The 22350-nt window shown below is 35.0% G+C and overlaps 1 protein-coding gene across 2 annotated transcripts; it reads left to right on the forward strand.

Annotated features, from left to right (window-relative positions):
* Positions 1-12352: 12352 nt before the first annotated feature.
* Positions 12353-19111, forward strand: LOC112773112 (vacuolar sorting protein 39). 2 transcript variants are annotated; one of them, XM_025818152.3, is made up of 12 exons: positions 12353-12899; positions 13390-13601; positions 14259-14390; positions 14506-14649; positions 14792-14904; positions 15312-15747; positions 16032-16355; positions 16913-17134; positions 17328-17570; positions 17821-18264; positions 18565-18663; positions 18818-19111. In XM_025818152.3, exons 1-12 carry the CDS (start codon positions 12494-12496, stop codon positions 19028-19030), a joined length of 2988 nt encoding a protein of 995 aa, XP_025673937.1. In that variant the 5' UTR covers positions 12353-12493; the 3' UTR covers positions 19031-19111. The 2 variants fall into 2 exon arrangements, with proteins under 2 accessions (XP_025673937.1, XP_072081792.1); XM_072225691.1 differs by lacking the exon at positions 18565-18663.
* Positions 19112-22350: the final 3239 nt, after the last annotated feature.

The following is a 22350-nucleotide window of genomic DNA, read 5'->3' on the forward strand; positions in this document are numbered from 1 at the left end:
GATTAGGTGTTTTTTTACGGTTTAGTTACTCTTTTAATTGTGTCTTTTGTTTTCTTTTTCAAAAAGTTTTCAAAACCTTTTCTTCTCTTTAGTAATCTTTGTCTTTTGTTTGAGTCTTGTGTCATTTTTTAAGTTTGGTGTCCTGATTGTTTTCATCTTTTTCTTTAATTTTTCGAAAGTGTTCTTAATTTCCTTTCTTGATATTCGAATTGTTCTTGGTAATCTTTCTTGTTTGATTTTAAAAATTTTAAGTTTAGTGTCTTTTAGTTGTTTTTTCTTTAATTTTCGAAAATTAGTGTCATTTGATCTTAAATTTTTAAGTTTGGTGTCTTTTAGTTATTTTTCTTTTTCTTTAAAATTCGAAAATAAAAAATAATTATTTTATCGTTATTCAAATTTTCGAAATCCTAGCTATCTTTTCTTATCTTGATTTAAAAATTTTAAGTTTGGTGTTTTCTTGTTAGTGAAGTTTAAATTCTAATTTCAAATCTTATCTTTTCAAATCTTTTTCAAATCTTTATCTTATCTTTTGTTTATCTTTCTTTAAATTTTAAATATATTATCTTATTTTAATTTCAAATTTCAAAATTAAATCTTTTTAAATTTCAAAATATTTTTCAAATCTTTATCATATCTTTTTACTTTAAATCTTCAAAACTTTAAATTTCAAATTCTTATCTTTTTAAATATTTATCTCAATCTTTTAAAGTTTGACTTTCAAAATTTTTAATCTTATCTTTCTTAATCGTTTTAAATCTTTATCTTATCTTTCTTTTTAAATTTAAAACTTACTTATCTTATCTTTTTTTTCTTTAAATTTTAAAACTTTTAAATTTTAATTCTTTACTTTCTTTTAAAATTGAATTTCAAAATCAAATCTTTTAATTTTATTTTCAAATCTTGTTAATTAGCTAATTACTTGTTTTATCTTCTATTCTCCTTTCTCTTTCTTCTTTTTTCAAAACTTCCTAACTACTTTCTCTTTCTTCTTTTCAAAAATCCTAACCTCTTTCTCTTTCTTCTTTTTCAAAAATATCTCCTCTTCACTCTCTATTAATTTTCGAAAACTATCCTTATTAAAGGACATCTTGTTTTCTTTTCTTCTTGACCTATCTCTCTAACAAAGGACGTCTATACTTTGACATAGAGAATCCTTTCTTCTTCTCTTCCTGCATTCTGTCTTTTTGTTTTTGAGAAGGAACAGGGATAAAGAACTTCTCTTTGATCCTAAACCTGAGAGGACTCAGGAGGAAACCTCACAGAGCTTTTCGAACAAGAAGCTGAGAATACAGACATGGAAGCCGATCCCAATGACAGAGGAGACGCAAGGAAGGTCCTAGGTGACTTTACTACACCCACTTCTGACTTCTTTGGATGAAGCATCTCTATACCTACTATTAGTGTAAATAACTTTGAGCTGAAGCCTCAACTGGTCACTCTAGTTCAACAGAATTTCCAGTTTCATGGACGTCCACAGGAAGATCCCAACAGATTCATCTTTGATTTCTTGCATATTTGTAATACTGTCAAGACTAATGGAGTGGATCTAGAGATTTACAAGCTTATGCTTTTTGCTTTGGTTGTAAGGGACAGAGCTAGGTTATGCCTGGATTCTCAGCCTAAGAAAAGCCTAAACATTTGGGAGAAGGTGGTCAATGCATTTTTGACCAAGTTCTTTCCACCTCAGAAGCTGAGCAAGCTTAGGGTGGAAGTTCAGACCTTCAGACAGTAAATGGGTGAATCTGTCTATAAAGCATGGGAGAGGTACAAGCAACTGATCAGAAGGTGCCCTCTTAACATGATTTTAGACTGGACTATGCTAGATATCTTCTATGATGGTCTTTCTGAGATGTCCAAAATGGCATTGGACCACTTTGCTGGTGGATTACTCCACTTGAAGAAAACTCCTGAAGAGGCACAGGAACTCATTGACATGGTTGCAATCAACTAATTCATGTACACTTCTGAGAGGAACCCTGTGAATAATGAGGTAGCTCAGAAGAGGAGAGTCTTGGAGATTGACACTCTGAATGCCATATTGGCTCAGAATAAGATCCCGACACAACAGGTCAACATGATCTATCAGCATCTGACTGGATCGCAAACTGTAGCTGACAGCACTCAAGAAGCTTCCTATGAAGGAGATGCATATGATCCAGATCAACCCATGATGGAAGAGGTTCACTATATGGGAAATTCCTCAGGAAATCCCAATAAGGAGCCTTATGGAAACAGCTACAACTCATCATGGAGGAATCATTCCAACTTTTTTTGAAGGGATCAACAGAAGCCTCAGCAAGGCTTCAATAACAACCAAGGTGGAAGAAACCAAAATAGGTTCAATAACAGACCATTCCCACCTTCTCAGCAACAGATGGAGACTTCTAAGCAGAGCCTCTCTATCTTAGCCACTATAGTCTCCGATCTCTCTAAGACCACTCATAGTTTCATTACTGAAACAAGATCCTCCATTAGGAATCTGGAGGTACAGATTGGTGGTGCACGAAATTGTGATCCCTGGTAATGGCTCCAAAAACTTGGTGCTCTAATCTTAATTCATAATTTGTCACAACTTCGATACAACTAACCAGCAAGTGCACTGGGTCGTCCAAGTAATAAAACCTTACGTGAGTAAAGGTCGATCCCACGGAGATTGTTGGTATGAAGCAAGCTATGGTCATCTTGTAAATCTCAGTCAGGCGGATATCAAATGGTTATGGAGTTTTTGAATAATAATAACAAATAAACAGAAAATAAAGATAGAAATACTTATGTAATTCATTGGTGAGAATTTCAGATAAGCGTATAGAGATGCTTTCATTCCTTTGAACCTCTACTTTCCTGCTGTCTTCATCCAACCAGTCCTACTCCTTTCCATGGCAAGCTTTATATAGGGCATCATCGTTGTCAATGGCTACATCCCATGCTCTCTGTGAAAAAGGTCCAAATGCTCTGTCACGGCACGGCTAATCATCTGGAGGTTCTCGATCATACTGGAATAGGATTCACCTTCCTTTTGCATCTGTCACTACGCCCAGCACTCGCGAGTTTGAAGTTTGTCACAGCCATCCATTCCCAGATCTTACTCGGAATACCAAAGACAAGGTTTAGACTTTCCGGATCTCAGGAATGGCCATCCATGGGTTCTAACTTATACCACAAAGATTCTAATATATCGGACTCAGTCCTCTGTATTAGATATCTAAGAGATACTCATTCTAGCTTGTTTGCATGTAGAACGGAAGTGTTTGTCAGGCACGCGTTCATAAGTGAGAATGATGATGAGTGTCACATAACCATCACATTCATCATGTTCTTGGGTGCGAATGGATATCTTAGAAGCGGAATAAGTTAAATTGAATATAAAACAGTAGTACTTTGCATTAAATCATGAGGAACAGCAGAGCTCCACACCTTAATCTATGGAGTGCAGAAACTCTACCATTGAAAAATACATAAGTGAAAGGTTCAGGCATGGCCGAATGGCCAGCCCCCATGATCTAAGAACTAAACGTCCCAAGATATCTAATACAATAGTAAAAAGTCCTATTTATACTAAACTAGTTACTAGGGTTTACAGAAGTAAGTAATTGATGCATAAATCCACTTCCGGGGCCCATTTGGTGTGTGCTTGGGCTGAGCTTGAAGTTTACACGTGCAGAGGCTTCTTTTGGAGTTGAACTCCAAGTTGTAACGTGTTTTTGGCGTTCAACTCTGGTTCGTGACGTGTTTCTGGCGTTTAACTCCAGACTGCAGCATAGAACTGGCGTTCAACGCCCTTTTGCGTCGTCTAAACTCGGGAAAAGTATGAACTATTATATATTGCTGGAAAGCCCTGGATGTCTACTTTCCAACGTCGTTGAGAGCGCGCCATTGGGAGTTCTGTAGCTCCAGAAAATCCACTTTGAGTGCAGGGAGGTCAAAATCCAACAGCGTCAGCAGTCCTTCTTCAACCTCTGAATCTGATTTTTGCTCAAGTCCCTCAATTTCAGCCAGAAAATACCTGAAATCACAGAAAAACACACAAACTCATAGTAAAGTCCAGAAATGTGAATTTAACATAAAAACTAATAAAAACATCCCTAAAAGTAACTAGATCCTACTAAAAACATACTAAAAATAATGCCAAAAAGCGTATAAATTATCCGCTCATCAATTGGTCTGCTGAGTAAAAGGATCCCTGAGATCCCTTCTAAAATTCTTCCAAGTAACACCGAAGTAAACCCAAGAGAAGAGTGCAAAGCCCTCAGTATGAAAACTGAGGCCGAATCTGAAGAGGAACTTCTGGTGTTGAACGCCAGCAATGGAGTAGCTGGGCGTTCAACGCCCAAAGAGGAACAAGTTCTGGCGTTGAACGCCACAATGGGAGTAGCTGGGCATTCAACACCCACTAAGGACCCTCCTATTGAAGAACTAAAAGAAACCAGAACTCATAAGGAGACCATAGAGGATCCCTTAAATGCCTTGTTACAGATTATAGACTTTGAAGGATACTCCTCCTCTGATTAGGAAGAGAAAACTAGGGACGAGCAAGTTGCTCGGTACTTAGGAATTCTGATGAAGGTGAATGCCAAATTATTTAGAACACAGATATTGGAGGACGAACCTCCAGTGCTCACTAAGGAACTCAATGCCTTGGTTAAGCAGAAACTACCTCAAAATCTGCTGGATCCCGGACACTTCCTAATCCCTTGCACCATAGGGACAATTACCTTTGAGAAGGCTTTAACTGACCTAGGGTTAAGCATAAACCTCATGCCTCTCTCTGTAATGGAGGGGCTGGAAATTTTTTAGGTGCAAGCTGCAAGGATCTCATTAGAGATGGCAGACAAGTCACTGAAAGAGGTATATGGTCTGGTGGAAGATGTCTTAGTAAAGGTTGAAAACTTTTACATCCATGCAGATTTTATAATCTTAGATACTGGAGAGGACGAGGATGAATCCATCATCCTTGGAAGACCTTTCCTAGCCACTGCCAATGCCATAATTGATGTGGCAAGGGGAGAGCTCGTTCTGCAGTTATGGAAAGATAACATCTTGTTCAAGATGCCTAAACCTAACTCCCTCCATAAAGGCAAGACAACTGTACAATACTTAGTGTTCCAATCCTCTCTCTCTGTGCAGAGCTTTACAGAGCCCCCAGACACCAAATCTAAGTTTGGTGTTGAGAAACCATCATCAAGCACTGAGAATGAAGGCACTAAGAAAAAGGTACCTAAAGGTTAGAGGGATAAAAAAATTTCCACTGAAGGACTCTCACCTGGCATGAGAGTTGTCTTTACAGATAGCTTAGTCATTCCACACACTGTGAACAAGATCCTGCCTCTAGAACACATGGAGCTCATCCATGAGAGCACAGGAAGAAAGTTCATTGTAAGGCGTGAAATTCTGAGCCCCTATCCATCCCTGTAAAGGGGCTGACCGTCAAGCTAGTGACGTTAAAGAAGCGCTTGTTGGGAGGTAACCCAACCATAACTAGAATATTTCTGTTTTTCTTTAAGTTTATTTCTCTTTGAGTAATATAAGTTTATCTTCATAATTTTTCCCTTTAAGTTTGTGATCATGTGCAGTAGTCAGAACAGAGATAGAAACATTCAGAGATGAAAACAGAACACCCTGGAGTAAACCCCTTGCTGGCATTGAAAGCCAGACAAGGAGGCAGGAGGGGCATTCAACGCCTCATATAGGTAAGAAAGCTGGCATTGAACGTCACACAGGGAGAAGCGTGGGTGTTCAACACCGAAGAGGGAGCAGTATTGCTGGCATTGAACGCCAAGGAAGGACTGCCTAGAGGGCGTTCAACGCCCACAAGGGGGCAGGGAATTCGAATTCCCTAACCTCTCAGGACCAGTAGGTCCCACAAAACCTCCGCCTACCCCACCTTCTTCTCTCTCTTACTTTCTCTCTTTCCTACACACACTCTTCCCCATACACTCTCAACCAATCACATCTACATCACCTTTTTCTCTTCCCAACACCCTTCATCACTCCCATCCATCAATTTCCACCAACCCCTCCCACTTCAAATTCAAAACTTTCCCACCCATTTCCCCCATAACCGAACCCTAGTCACAACAGCCCTAAAAATAACCCCTCATTTCCCCCTTCCTACTCACACAACACTCTTCTTCCCTTTCCCACACAAATGGCTGAAGCCTTTTCCTCCTCTCTTCTTTTTTTTTCTTCTACTATTCCCTTCTTTTCTTGTTATTTTGCTCGAGGACAAGCAAAGCTTTTAAATTTGGTATTGGAAAAGCTTTGCTTTTTGCTTTCCAATCATACTAATGGCACCCAAAGTCAGAGAATCCTCTAAAAAGAGGAAAGGAAAAGCAATTGCTTCCGCTTCAAAACCTTGGGAGACGAAGAGGTTCATCACCAAAGCACATCAAGATCACTTCTATGAAGCAGTGGCAAAGAAAAAGGTGATCTCCGAGGTCCCTTTTAGGCTAAAAAAGGATGAGTACCCAGAAATCCAACAAGAAATTTGGAGAAGAGATTGGAAAGTGCTAACCAATCCTATCCTAAATGTTAGAATCTTAATGGTGCAAGAGTTCTATGCCAACACATGGGTCACTAAAAAGCATGACACTAGTATGTACCCACGCCCCAATAATTGGCGCACCATGGTCCGAGAGTGGCTCTTGGATTTCAGCCCGAAAAGTGTCAGATTGGCGCTCAATCTACCACAAATGGTAGGATACCCACACTCTTACACTAGAAGGGTCAACTCTGACCAAAGTCTAGACCAAGTGCTTGCGGACATTTATGTAGGAGGAGCACAGTGGAGAAAGGATGCTCAAGGCAAGCCTTCCCAACTAAGAAGGCTTGACCTCAAGCCAGTAGCTAGAGGATAGTTGGAATTTATCCAACGCTCTATTATTCCTACTAGCAACCGGTCTGAAGTGACCATTGACCGAGCCATCATGATTCATTGCATCATGCTTGGAAATGAGGTGGAGGCACACGAGATGATACCTCAAGAATTGTACAAAGTGGCGGACAAAACCTCCACCCAAGCAAGGTTGGCATTCCCTCACCTCATATGTCACTTATGCAATTCAGCTGGAATTGTCATAGAAGGAGACATCCCAATTGAGGAGGACAAGCCCATCACTAAAAGAAGGATGGAGCATGTTAGAGAGCCGGCACATGGACCACAGCAAGAGCATGTGGGGCCACCTCAACAAGAAATCCCAGAGATGCCTCAAAGAATGTATTTTCCTCCCCAAAATTTTTGGGATCAACTGAATACTTCTCTAGGAGAACTAAGTTCCAACATGGATCAACTAAGGTTGGACCACCAAGAGTAGACCACCATCATCCATGAAATAAGAGAAGATCAAAGAGCTATGAGGGAGGAGTAGCAAAGGCAAGGACGAGACATAGAGGAGCTTAAACACTCCATTGGATCCACTAGAGGGAGCAGTAGCCGCCGTCATTAAGGTGGTCACGTTTCATTACCCGCTTACTTATGTTATTTGTCTATTTTCCATTGTATTTCATTACCTGTTTCCTGTTTTTAGTGCATGATCATCTTTTTTTATGTCTTAAGGCTATAAAATATTCCATGTATCTCTCACCATGCTTAAAAGAAAAATTTTATTTGAAAAAGAGAAGTAAGATGCATGAACTCAAGTTATATAATAAGAATGGTCCAATTATTTGATGTGGTGGCATCACTTTTACTTTCTGAATGCATGAATCAACAGTGCATATTTGATGTTGGAGTAAAGTGTGTTAACTCTTGAAAGAATAATGGAAAAGGTGAAGCATTATTGATAATCTGAAAAATTCAAAAAAATTGGATTCTTGAAGCAAGAAAAAGTAGCAAAAAGAAAAAGAAAAAGAGAAAGAAAAACCGAAAGAGAGAGAGAGAAAAAAAAGAAAAAGAAAAAGAAAAAGAAAAAGCCAATAGCTCTTAAAACCAAAAGGCAAAAGCAAGGATCCAAGGATTTGAGCATCAATGGTTAGGAGGGCCTAAAAGAGACAAAACCTTGGCCTAAAAAGTTCAAATGAGTTCCTTCCCCTAACTAAATGCTTGTGGTGTGAAGGTGTCAAGTGAAAAGCTTGAAACTGAGCAGTTAAAGTCGTGATCCCAAAAGCAAAAGTTTGTGCCTAAGAACTCTGGGTACCACTATCTGGGGATTCTAGCAAAGCTGAATCACAATCCGTTTGGGTTCATCCAGTTAAGTGCCTGTGGCATTTATGTATCTGATGGTAATACGGGAAAACAAAATGCTTAGGGTCACGGCCAGGCTAAAAAAGAAGCTGTGTTCAAGAATAAAAAAGAACTAAACTAAGAAAGTCAATAATATCATCCAAAATCTGAATTCCTAAAGACGCCAACACTTCTGAGCTTCAAAGGATAGTGAGATGCCAAAACTGTTCAGAAGTAAATGATTACTAAGCCCCGCTCATCAATTGAAATTGAGCTTCATTGAAAACTCTGAGATTTATTGTATCCTTTTCTTCTTTCTAATCCTACTTTGTTTTTGGTTGATTGGGGATAAGCAACAGTTTAAGTTTGATGTTCTGATGAGTGGATATTTTATACGCTTTTTTGCATCATTTTCATATTGTTTTGTTTTGTTTTGTTTAAGTGCAAAATTCACGTTTTTGGATTCTACTTTGAGTTGTTGTGTTTTCTGATAATTTCAGGTAATTTTGGGATGAAATTGAGGAGATTTGGCAAAGTCCGATTCAGAGGCAAGGAAAGCGTAGCAGATGCTATCCGATTCTGACCTCCATGCACTCAACCGAGCATTTCTGGAGCTACAGAGGTTCAAATGACACGCTTTCAACGGTGTCGGAAAGCTAACTTCCAATGATTTCCAGCAATATATAATGGTTTATACTTTTCTTCAAAGGAGCTTGCCCATTTTGGGCGTTGAACGCCCAAGAACTACCCCATTTCTAGCGTTCAACGCCCCAAAGGAACTCAAGCCATCATCAAACACATAAAGGCTTTTTATGACATACTTTAGGGCAAACAATCTAACTTTACCCTTATCTCAATTTCAAGCTTCTTAACCACCATTGGGGAGCTTACTAACACCAACCACAATTTTATTACAATCAAAAATATTTTTTATGAACATGATAGCCTCTTGGCTAAAACTCCGTAGAGAAAAAAAGGGACATATTTTTTTACCTTTGGAGCTTGAAAGCTAAGAATCTCTATTCTTTGGATGTCCTAAAGCATAGTTCATGAAGAAAGAAAATTTAGATATGAATTATCCATCATTGACCATCATCGCTGAACCTAAGAAAAAGGAGAATATTTTGTTGACAAACCTTGACAAAATTGGTATAGATGTGAAGAGTAAAAAGAGAGAAATTGGCTAATCAAAGTAGAACTTGGGTTTGAGCTATGAACTTTGATGAATCAGGTTTGGAAGCTTGATAAGTAGAGAAAAAATTATGTTGCCAATATTTACCCTTAATAGGTAATTTTCAAGTGCAGTAATTATTTAAGCACATTTTTTTTACATTATCTAATCAACTAGCTATTTTGCTAGCGAATAATACTGATATGATAAGTTATCTCAACTTCACAATATCTCTAAAATATTTTGGTACAATTTGATTGTGCAAAGTGTACTAGTAAAAATTTCTGATTAGTTGAATTTGGACCCAGTAATTATCTGGTCTAGAAAAGATCTTTTACTATTTATCAATAAAATATTATTTTTGTAAATAATAACCCTAGATATTTTTATTTTTGATATGAGTCCGGATCGTTAGACCGAGTTAAACATTGTGTAACATCTCATTTTTTTAAAATTCAATTATGAACAAGTTATCATTTATTTTATTAGTTTGAGCTTTTTATTTTTAGAAACTATTTTATTAAAGGTAATTAAATTAGTTTTATGATAATTTTAATTTAAATTAATTAGGATTGTTATGTAATCTTTAGTATTATTGGATATTTTGTATAATTGAAATTAAATTTTGATAATTAAAAAAACAAAAATTACACAATTTAATGAGTAATTGATTTTTTTTGGTTTAAATTGTAATTTATAAAAGATGATTAACCTGTTTATTTTAAAATTTAAATTAAAAATAAATATTTGGATTTATTAGTATGTTGATGAATAAATTTATGTGTTTTCAAAATAATTTTATGGTATTATATTTTAATTTTAAATTATTATTTAAAAATTTTATAAAAATTTTGTATTACCAATGCATATTTTTTTCTAATTCTAATACTAAATTCTTTATTTTTACATACACTGCTATTATCTAACACGTATACTCTTACTACTCACACCAACACATGCACACAAACACCCATTACCTTCACCAACACTAACAAACACGCGTAATGTTCTCTTCACTCTCACTCACACAAAATGTACACCACACAGAAAAGAGAGGAGAGGGAGCAGAGAAATGACAGATTGAAGGCAAAAGAGAAGAAGAGGAGAAAAGGGGAGAATGGCGTCGGCAAAGGAAGGATTGTTGGTCGCCGTTACTGTTGCTGTAGCAGAGAGAGAAGCCAACGGGGGAGAGAAAAGAGAGTGCATAGAGGTGAGAAAGGAAAGATGGAGGAGAATATCGAACTTGAAGGAGAGAGAAAGTGGGTTTTGACAGGCGTAAGAGAGGAAGAAGGGCCCTCCACCGCTGCCATGGTCGCCGGCGAGTTGCACGTAGTTGTTGTAGTTCGCTGCCGGAGGAGGAAGCCACTGAAAATCACTGAAAACTGCTACCTTTCTCCAATTTTATCTCACTGTAGCCAGGCGCTATTACCTCTCTTAGTTGGAGCTACCACAGCACGCAGTGCATAATTAAATTTATCTATTGATCAAATGAAAATAAAACTATGAAAATGGTGGTTACATACGAACGACTACTTTGGTAGATTTTGTGAGTAGTAGGTACAATTGCAATAAATCTAATGACCCTTTAGGATGACAACAACACTTGACCACCATTACAATTACAAAATCCTTGCAAATTAACACTCATGGTTGAAATCAAACTGAATTATTTTAACCTTAAAGAATCGTTTTAGAATTATACAATCATAAAAATTTTTCTTAACCAAGAGAACTGAAGTTGAGCAACTATTCCACCAAATAAAAAGATGTAATACAACTAAATAATAAGAAAAAAATTTCAATTATTGAAAATATTATTAGTGGTGTTCATTTTTAAAAAGTCGTATACATTACAAATATTTCTTTAAAAAATATTTCAGTATTTACTTTTTTAATACTAATATTATTCGAAGAAGATGATACACCTATCAAACCTTTAAGGAGAAAGAAGTAAACAAAAATCAAAGACTAACCTTCTCATGAAGAGCATACAAATTTTTGTAGAAAAAGAGACATTAGAGAACACCCAAAAATTAATATTTAAGAAAGAGACAATAATCATTCCAACGACATACAAGAGAAAGAAGAAACAAATCACAATAAGAAAACATGGAAAGAACAAATAAAAATATATATTTGTATACCTATAATACAAAAAGGCTATGTCCTTTTAAAGAAATAAAATTCTATTTCAACAAGAGTAAGAATAACGACACTATTAGAAAGAGTAATATAGCAAAGCTTCACTTTATAATGCCTTCGTATCAACTTTTATATAATATAAATAAATTATGCATTTTCTAATCTATTTTAAAACAATGCAACAATTTAAAAAATATTAAACGATTATTATTATATAAAACAATACTATATAGTTTTATTTCTTTATCTTTCGCACATTGGGTGGGTACAAGTCTAGTTTGTAACAATGTAACAATTGGAGGTGATCCGTTTAATTTTTTTAATAAATTTTTTTGATAAATATTGTTAATATTTGGATAAAATTAAATTCTGTATGAAAAAGTATTTGATTCTAAGATAAATTTATGTATGTCTTGTCAAATATTTTCTTTTAGGCAGCAAGTAACTTTTTTAAAAATAAATTAAAACAAGAAATTGTTCTTGGGTTGAAAATTCGTCTTTAATAATAGTATTTTACATCATAGACTTTTTCAATTAATCTTAACGTTTTGACTATTTTAAAATGTATGTGTCAATAATGAATTTCTAATTTTAGGTTTTGCATGCATATGTGTACCTATGTTTCATATGATTAATTATTTAATCATGGAGTTAATTATTTTAAACTTGCGTGCTTTACAATTTACATGGAGATGGTTAGAGGTATATTTAACGAAAAGCATGGATGCGCTCATGCGCATGCCTTCATTTGCCAATTGTCCACACACTACACAACCAACATGTGAACGGAAATGGTACCCTTCCCTCGTGAGTCACGACAAAAATCACATTCCATTTTGCACGATCAAATAAATCGATTTTTCTTGTCCCAACCTAAAACTACATTAACATACTTCCACCCATCAAATGATGTCATTTCCCAATTAAATCAATATCATTCCCTAAAATGAATTGAACTGAACATTGTCATTCTCCTTCACGAGAAGCGTTAACAATTTTCAGTAGAGTAGAAGAAGCCAAAAATGGTGCACAATGCCTACGATAGCTTCGAACTCCTCTATGATTGTGATTCCAAGATCGAATCTGTCGAATCCTATGGCTCCAAAATCCTCCTTGGCTGCTCTGATGGATCTCTCCGAATCTATGCGCCACCACCGCCACCACCAAAGGAAGTTCGTAAGGAGCCTTACACACTGGAGAAAAACATAAAAAGCTTTGCAAAACGGCCTGTGGTGGCATTGGAAGTTGTGGAGTCCAAGGGGTTCCTTTTTGCACTTTCTGAATCCATAGCCATTTATGGCCTCCCCAGTTTTGAAACTGTCACCGTCATCGGCAAGGCCAAGGGTGCCAATCTCTTCTGTTGGGACGATAGCAGAGGTTATTTATGCTTTGCGAGGCAAAAGCGAGTTTGTATTTTCAAACATGATGGTAATTCATGACACTATTTTCTTTAGTTCTTGTAATTTTCTTTTGCAAGCATTGATGAAACATTTCACGTGCAGTTGAGGTTCGAGCTCACACGAACATAATGGCCGTTAAATCCTCTTTTTTAAATAAAAAAGAAAAAGAAAACATTTTTTAACCCGATTTTAGAAATAATTTCTATTAGTGATGTGATGTTATACAATACTTAAGATTTGTTCTCCATGTAATTCAAATTTATGCTTAAAATGGTGATGTGATTTAGTTTTTATGTTTTGAGAAACTATGTTATTGAAACATGTGATATAGTTCCTTTTAACACGTGCTTCAATTAGTGATTTACTTGCTATTTGGTTTGATCTGATTGTACTATTAAAGTTAGTTAGAAGGAAACTATTAGATACAACAAGTCCCAAAATAATTTATAGTTATTTGTTTCATCTACTACTATTAATGTTCTTTTTTTCTGAATATGATCAACATTATTGGTTTGCAGGAGGTAAAGGATTTGTGGAAGTGAAAGACCATGGTGTTCCTGATATGGTGAAGTCCATGTGTTGGGTTGGGGAGAATATATGTTTGGGGATTAGAAAAGAGTATGTGATTTTGAATGCTATGAATGGCTCGTTATCTGAGATGTTTACTTCTGGCAGACTAGCACCGCCTTTAGTGGTTCCTCTTCCTTCTGGAGAACTTCTTCTTGGAAAGGTATTCATGTCTTTGTTAGCAAACTATATATATGTTGGCTTCCTTTTCCATTTTAAACTCTGACCATCATAACGAATTATATAGCGAATGATATATTTAGATTATGTAATGAATGCTTTAGAATATGTTGGCATTGAGATCATTTTGGACAGGGATATAAGAATTTTCTATGTTGGTATATGTTCTCCCTTCCATGGTTTTCATGCAATTTATAGTATTGCATCAAGTACTCAATTATACTCATGCAAAAACTTAACATAAAAGTTTTCTTTGACTTAAGATATTCTATATTAGAAGTTTTAGGGTTTAGAATTTAGAGTTGTAGATTATATAAATAGTAGTTTATATGTTACAACATCAACAGATGTTCTTGGAAAATGTGTTCAATTATATTTTATTTTTATTTAAAAATTTAGAGTTCATAATACAATACAACTTTAGAAAACCATTTTTCTAAACTTCATGCCTTAGAAAAAAGAACCTCAAAGTTAGCATTAGGCATCGAGTTTGGGGAAGATAAAAATTAAATTCTATCAACAGCAAAAAATATTACTCTATTTTATTTTAGTTTGTGATCAATTTTTTAATTCATCCTACATCCTTATTGTTCATTTTCTTAACTCAGATGCATAAAAATTCTAATGATGCAATTTTTAGGAGAACATTGGAGTGTTGGTGGATCAAAATAGGAAACTTATTCCAGAGGGTAGGATTTGTTGGTCTGAAGCTCCAATAGAAGTTGTAACTCAAAAGCCATATGCTATTGCACTGCTACCTAGATTTGTGGAGGTAATTATGCATTTGTTAGGGAACTATTGATTTATTCAAGAAGTAATTTATGGATCTTTTCATAGTGCACGAGAGGTTCATACATTAATGTCTATGAATTTCTTGTATTTTTCAGATCCGATCTTTACGGGGTCCATATGCACTAATACAAACAGTAGTTCTTCGAAATGTACGCCATATTCACCAAAGAAACAATTATGTGATTCTTGCCTTAGATAATTCTGTTTATGGTCTCTTCCCTGTTCCTCTTGGAGCGCAGGTAGTGGTTACCTTAATATTTTAGAATCAATTTATTCAGAAAACACTGAAAAATTACTTTACAAGGAATTTGTCATCTTATAATATCTTTCATGTGTTCTATTGCTTGTCAATAAGTTAAGAATTTTGATATATTGTTCCAGATTGTTCAATTATCAGCCTCTGGCAACTTTGAAGAAGCCTTATCCTTGTGCAACCTCCTTCCACCTGAAGATTCAAGTCTTCGTGCTTCAAAGGAGGCTTCAATTCATATAAGGTTCCTTGCCAATACAAGATTTTCACTTAAAAAAGATAGGATAATATCCTTCATTTTTGTATCTATTATTCTATCAAATTTTCTCAAAAGCAATTAACTGGCAATCCAATTTTGTATTTATACTAAAATCTTGACTATTAATTGAAGTTTTGGTATAAAAGGGTAGGAATTTGTGAAGTTGTGGTTAGAATAAAATCCGATTTCATCATATTGCTTTGTACAAGCCCTTCACTATTATAAATATAGTTTATGGGGGTTAAAAATATAGTAGATAACAATGCCTTCAGTTGTGATAACGATGCCTTTGTGGGGGGGGTAATTTAGCAGAATCTCTTGATGAAAAATTTACTATTGTGTATTTAGTAATTTTCATAATGGTTAAAGTATTTTACCACATTATATTACAGATATGCCCACTTCCTCTTTGACAATCAAAGTTATGAAGAGGCGATGGAACATTTTCTGGAATCTCAAGTAGAAATAGTTTATGTGCTTTCTTTGTATCCATCGATTATCCTTCCAAAGACATCTATTATTCCTGAGCCAGAAAAGCTTGTTGACATTTCTGGTGATGATTCATATCTTTCTAGAGGCTCTTCAGGAGTATCAGATGATACCGAACATTCTCCAACATCTAATACATTAGAGTCTAACGAGAATGCAGCATTAGAGTCCAAAAAGATGAGCTATAACATGCTAATGGCTCTCATAAAGTTTTTGCAAAAGAAGAGAAGTAATGTTATTGAAAAGGCCACTGCAGAGGGAACTGAGGAAGTTGTTTTGGATGCAGTTGGAGATAACTTTACATCCCATAACAGTAATAGAGTAAAGAAAACAAGCAAGGTATAATAATATGAACCTCTCAACTCAACCAATGTTCATTATAATAATGCTTTTGGGATAGATATGCTATAATTTATATCTTAATGTATTTTTGACTACATTATATGTTACAAACAAAAGAAAATGACACGAATTAAATGAAAATACTATGTATGTCTTTGATGGAATAAATGATGCCAATTGGAGATATGATATTATTAATCCTTATACAATTATGAAAACAATGAAATAGTACTTTTTAATCACAGTCATTCTAACTTCGTTTAGTAAATTATTCTGAAAAGGGGCACACTACCGTACCTATTAGTTCACAAGCCCGAGAGATTGCTTCAATTTTGGATACTGCTCTGCTCCAAGCATTCTTGCTTACTGGACAATCTCTCATGGCTGAAGAATTACTGAAAGGTGTTAACTACTGTGATTTGAAAATATGTGAAGAGATACTACAAGAAGGGAACTATCATATTGCTTTATTAGAACTATACAAGTGCAATTCAATGCATCGGGAAGCTCTTAAACTTGTTCACAAATTGGTGGAAGCATCTAGGACTTGTGAGTCTGATATTTCACATAAGTTCAAGCCTGAGACCATGATTGAATATCTCAAGGTAAATTTTTTAACTTTGACAATTTTGTTCTTAGTTTTCTCGCTTTAATTTTTTAAATGGTCTATATGACTAAATATTTGCTTTCTTGAAACAATAACTTCTTTTAAAAAGTGGTTATGAAGCAAGAATGTCTAAATGTACCATATTATGTAATTTGTGATCAAATATTAAGTGCACAACAATTGTGAATGTGTTATTTTTCCATGTATAATTCCTCTTAAGCTCTAAACCTAAACAAATATCAAATGATTCTTCTGTATTTTACTTCCAAGTGCTAATTAAACGACACTTAGTTATCAAACATTTGATTGCAATAGTTTTATCGGACTAGTGTTAGCGTAAGTTGATTAGCTAAATTACTTACCTTCCTCATGTAACATTTAGCACCACTAAAAAAGTTGTGTTGTAAACGAATTGAGTTTAATCGATTCATACTGTGCATGGATAATATTTGCTTAAAACTCTAACTAAACTTAAATTCTTTATTTAATTAATATTATTCATAGATAATTGGTTACTTGCACTCAATGATTTTTTTTGAGGGGCATTTGTTGCAGCCATTGTGTGGAACAGATCCCGTACTTGTTCTGGAGTTCTCAATGCTAGTTCTTGAAAGCTGCCCTAATCAGACTATTGAGTTATTTCTATCTGGAGATATCCCAGCAGAAATGGTGAATGCATATTTGAAGCAACATGCTCCAAACATGCAAGCCATTTTTTTGGAGCTCATGCATGCAACACATGAGGATGCCATAATTGGAAATTTACAAGATGAATTGGTGAGGACCTCTGGTGTCTGATATAATTCCTTTATGCGATTAAGGGTTGAAACTATTCTATTTCTTATAGTTGGGGATGTGTCAAAAGGATATGAGAACCTAATGAAAATAAATTGTAAATTTTTTCCTAATGTATTTAGCTGCTAAATATTATTAAACAAAAAATAAATTTCTCCTTGTTCTTGCAATGTAGGTAAACATATATCTTTCAGAAGTGCTTGACTGGTATGCTAACTTAACTTCTAAACAAAAATGGGATGAGAAAATGCACTCCCCAAAAAGAAAAAAGTTATTGTCTGCCTTAGAGAGTTTATCAGGTTACCAACCAGATGCTTTGCTGAAACGTCTTCCACCAGATGCTTTGTATGAAGAGCGTGCAATATTGTTGGGAAAAATGAAACAGCATGAATTGACATTGTCTTTGTATGTTCATAAGGTATATGAAGTTATTTTTATGAACCCTATCATACTGTATAATATATTAATATGAAGTAAATATTATTTAAAGTTAATATTCTATTCACAACTAGCATTATGTTTGCAAAATGGAAGTTTTATTTGTAGTCATGCTTTGTAAACCCCATTATGCTGAGCTTTAATTGCCTCATATGATGGTCTCTTATATAAACCACATATTTAATTTTGAGTGTGTTGAGGGAAATAATGACTTTACTTTTGATTTGTAGCTTCAAGCTCCAGAACTTGCATTATCATATTGTGACCGGGTTTATGAGTCTATACTTAACCCTTCTGTGAAATCTCCTAGCAACATATACTTGATGCTTCTGCAAATATATTTGAATCCACGAAGATCAACGAATAACTTTGAAAAGAAAATTACAAATCTATTAGTCCCCAAAAAGCCAACAATTTCAAGGACTAATTCAAAATTAACAAAGACAAGAAACCGAGGATCAAAGAAAATTGCTGCGATAGAGATTGCAGAGGACACAAAGGCTAATTTAAACAAGACTAATAGTGGCAAAAGTGATGTTGATGAGGATGAATTCATTGGGGAAGGAGATACTTCTATCATGGTTGATGATGTCCTTCATTTGTTGAGTCGTAGATGGGATAGAATCAATGGAGCCCTGGCCCTTAAACTTTTGCCAAAACATACGAAACTTCAGGTAATATTTAGAATGTATATTTTAATTAACCTTCCTTTCTTTATAGTTTAATTTGGAAAACTAAGAGTGGAATCTCCCTAGATTTTGTTGATGCTAGAATTGCTGCATGAATATGGTTACATTGAGTTGTATATTAGTTATGATTTCTTAATCTCTTATCTTATTCTTAATACATAGCACAACAAAAGAGCATGTAACCTCATTCTTATTGCTCCAACATTTTATTAGTGTCTATTTTGGTGGGAGAAAATTTTGTTTGATAAGACATTATTTGGTAAAGAAAATTGTGTTAATATACAGAACTTGCTTCCGTTTCTTGGGCCTCTTCTGAGAAAATCTAGTGAAGTACATCGTAATTGCTCAGTTATCAAGAGATTGAGACAAAGTGAGAACCTACAGGTAAGCATGTAAAAGAAATTAAGATTTATATTGGCTCTCAAAATTGGGGTAGAGAATATATGGATTTCTTGCTTATAAGGGGATTTATTGTATACCTTAATCACGCTTCTGTCTTGTTACTTCCTTATCATGATTCAAATATCTTTTTGCACAGGTGAAAGATGAACTCTATGAGAAGAGAAAAGTAGTTTTGGAGATAACTGGGGATGACTTATGTTCTTTGTGCCAAAAAAAAATAGGGACAAGTGTTTTTGCAGTCTACCCAAATGGAAAAACTCTAGTACACTTTGTATGTTTTAAAGATTCTCAAAGCATGAAAGCTGTTCTAAAAGGTTCTCCATTGAAGAAAAATTTAAATAGGTATTAAAAAATTATGACAATTGATGATTGTAGGATACTCTTAGTTTCACATGGTGTGATGATGAACAATGGAAAAATTTTCATTCTATAAGTATCTTGCGTCACTATTTGACTTTGTGAAATAGGAAGCGTAATAAAAACATATGAGTTGAGATTTTTTACATAAACTAGCATGTCTACCCCACGCATACACACGGGGTAAAGAGCTGTAAATAGGAGTAAAATTGTTATGTCAATTGATTGAATTCAGTATGATTAAAAGAACAAATATCCACACATTGATTTTGATGCAGTCAAGAATAATAAATGAAGTAATATAAGCAATGGGAAGATACGCAAGAAAAAAGAACACATGGCAACACAAAGTCAAATTAGAAATCGCTGAGTGAAAACCAAAAGGTTGATTAATTGAAGTAATTAATTTTAGAATAATGCTCCTCATTTAAGTTATATTAGCAACAAAGTCAAACCAAGTCATTTATATACACGCGCACACATTTTTTTCGCGCTCCTGTTGCCGCTTCTTCTAAGTTCACGCACACAAGTTCTTCTTCCCTCCTCCTCCTTCTTCTTCTTCTTCTTATTCTTCTTCTTCTTCTTCTTCTTCTTCTTCTTCTTCTTCTTCTTCTTCTTCTTCTTCTTTTCGTTATCGTCATCTTCAACAATTTTAAATTGAATGGTAGCCATTGACAACGGTGATCTACCAACATACAGCTTGCCATGGAAGGAGCCTTGCGTGCGTGAAGAAGAAGACAGTAGGAAAGCAGAGATTCAGAAGACAGAGTATCTCCAAAACCTTAACCTATTCTCCATTACTGCATAACAAGTATTATTTATTTTATGTTATTTACTCTTCATAAACCCAACCATTTTTATTACTAATTTCCTGACTAAGAGTCACAAAATAACCATAGCTTGCATCAAGCCAACAATCTCCGTGGGATCGACCCTTACTCACGTAAGGTATTACTTGGACGACCCAGTGCACTTGCTGGTTAGTGGTACGAGTTGTGAAAAGTGTGATTTATAATTTCGTGCACCAAGTTTTTGGCGCCGTTACCGGGGATTGTTCGAGTTTGGACAACTGACGGTTTATTTTGTTGCTTAGATTAGGAAAAATTTTTCTTTTTGGTTTAGAGTCTTCTATTATTGTTTTTGGTTAAAATTTTAAAATCCTTATTTTATTTTCTTAATTATTTTCGAAAATCTTCAAAACCAATAACTTCATAATTTAGTCTTCTGTTTGAGTTTAGTTTCATATTTTAAGTTTGGTGTCAATTGCATAATTTTATTTTTCTCTCATTTTTTTCAAATCATTAGTGCTCAAAGTATAAAAATTTTTAAGTTTGGTGTCCTTTGTATTTTTGTTTTCTTAAAAAAATTTTTTAAAAGTTTCTCTCAGTGTTCGTCTTGATATTCAAAGTTTTTCTGTTTGTTTCCTTTGTTTTGATCAAAAAAACTTCTAAGTTTGGTATCATTTTATTATTTTTCTCTTTTCTCATTGAATTCAAAAATATCTTTCATAGTTATTTAATTGAATTTTCGAAAATCTCATTTAAAAATTCAGATTTTTATTTTAGAAATTTTTATTCTATCTCATTTTAGTTTTGAAATTTCAAAATTTAAAATCCCTTTTCAAAAATCATATCCAAAGTTTTTCAAATCTTCTTAATTAAGTAATTATTTTAGTTTTAGAATTTATTTTTCCTTTTTCTCTTAGTTTTCGAGATTTATATTTTAGATCCTAATTATTTTATTTTATTTTATCTTATTTTTTTACTTATTCGGTTATTTTTAATTAAATAAAATAAAAATAAAAATATATTTTATTTGCAATTCACATCAATTCTCTTTTTTCCATCATGGACCAAAGTGGAAATGAACAGTCTAGAAGGACTCTGGGGTCATATGCTAACCCCATTACTGCTGCATATGGGAGTAGCATCTGTATACCTCCCATCAGAGCAAGTAGTTTTGAGCTAAATCCTCAGCTCATTGTCATGGTGCAGCAAAATTGCCAGTATTCTGGTCTTCCACAGGAAGAATCTACTGAGTTTCTGGCACAGTTCTTGCAAATTGCTGACACAGTATGTGACAAGGAAGTAGATCAAGATGTCTACAGATTATTACTGTTTCCATTTGCTGTAAAAGATCAAGCTAAGAGGTGGTTAAATAACCAACCCACAGCAAGCATAAGAATATGAAAATAGTTATTAGACAAATTCTTGAATCAATATTTCCCTCCAAAAAGGATGACACAGCTAATGCTAGACATCCAAGGCTTTAAACAAGAGGATGGTGAATCCCTTTATAACGCCTGGGAGAGGTACAAAGGGATGCTAAGGAAATGACCCTCTGAAATGTTTTCATAGTGGGTGCAGTTAGACATCTTTTACTACGGGCTTACAAAAAAAGCTCAAATATCTCTAGATCACTCAGCTGGTGGATCTATACACATGAGAAAGACAATTAAAGAGGCTCAAGAGCTCATTGATACAGTTGCTAGAAATCAGCATCTGTACTTAAGCAGTGAGTCCTCCCCGAAAGAAGAGGCTAAAGCAGTATCCACTGAACTTAGTCCTCAAGAACAAGTTGCTGAACTCAATCAGCAATTGCTTATTATAACAGAACAGTTTGCAGAATTCAAGGAGATGCTCTAAGACACTAAAAATGATAACCAGAATATGAAAGCACAATTGGATCAGGCAAGACAACAGCTACCTAAACAGATAACAAAAGAATGCCAAGCTATTCAATTAAGGAGTGGGAAGACATTGAATAATTCAGCTCAAGGTAACAGAAAGTCAAAAAAGGAACAACTGACAGAGGATGACCAAACCACTTCTCAAAATCCCTCTGAGGACATTAAGAGTCCAGAGAGGAATACTTCTATCGTTCAAACGCCAGAAAAGGGTGAAAAATTGGCGTCAAACGCCCAGTGGATACCCACTACTAGCGTTCAAACGCCAGAAAGTGGTGAAAACTGGCGTTAAACGCCCATTCCATGCCTAGTTCTGGCGTTCAAATGCTAGAAAAGGGTGGAAAATTGGCATTAAACGCCCATCCAACCCCTAGTCCTGGTGTTCAAACGCCAATGAGGGATCAGTCACCTGCAAGTGCTGATTGTAACCCTCCTAAGAAGGCTTCTCTAACCACCTCTGTAGGGAATAAATCTGCAGCAACTAAGGTTGAGGAATACAAAGCCAAGATGCCTTATCCCCAGAAACTCCGCCAAGCGGAACAGGATAAACAATTTACCCGTTTTGCAGACTATCTCAGGACTCTTGAAATAAAGATCCCGTTTGCAGAGGCACTTGAGAAAATACC

This window comes from Arachis hypogaea, chromosome 18 (assembly GCF_003086295.3).
Source record: "Arachis hypogaea cultivar Tifrunner chromosome 18, arahy.Tifrunner.gnm2.J5K5, whole genome shotgun sequence".
Lineage (NCBI taxonomy): Eukaryota > Viridiplantae > Streptophyta > Magnoliopsida > Fabales > Fabaceae > Arachis > Arachis hypogaea.

Excerpts from the sequence above, each read along its gene's own strand:
- LOC112773112 (XM_025818152.3), top strand. The coding sequence starts at position 12,494 with ATGGTGCACAATGCCTACGATAGCTTCGAACTCCTCTATGATTGTGAT. Across the intron at positions 13,602-14,258 it reads GAGAACTTCTTCTTGGAAAG|GAGAACATTGGAGTGTTGGT; the intron begins GTATTCATGTCT and ends TGCAATTTTTAG. Across the intron at positions 17,571-17,820 it reads TGTCTTTGTATGTTCATAAG|CTTCAAGCTCCAGAACTTGC; the intron begins GTATATGAAGTT and ends TTTGATTTGTAG.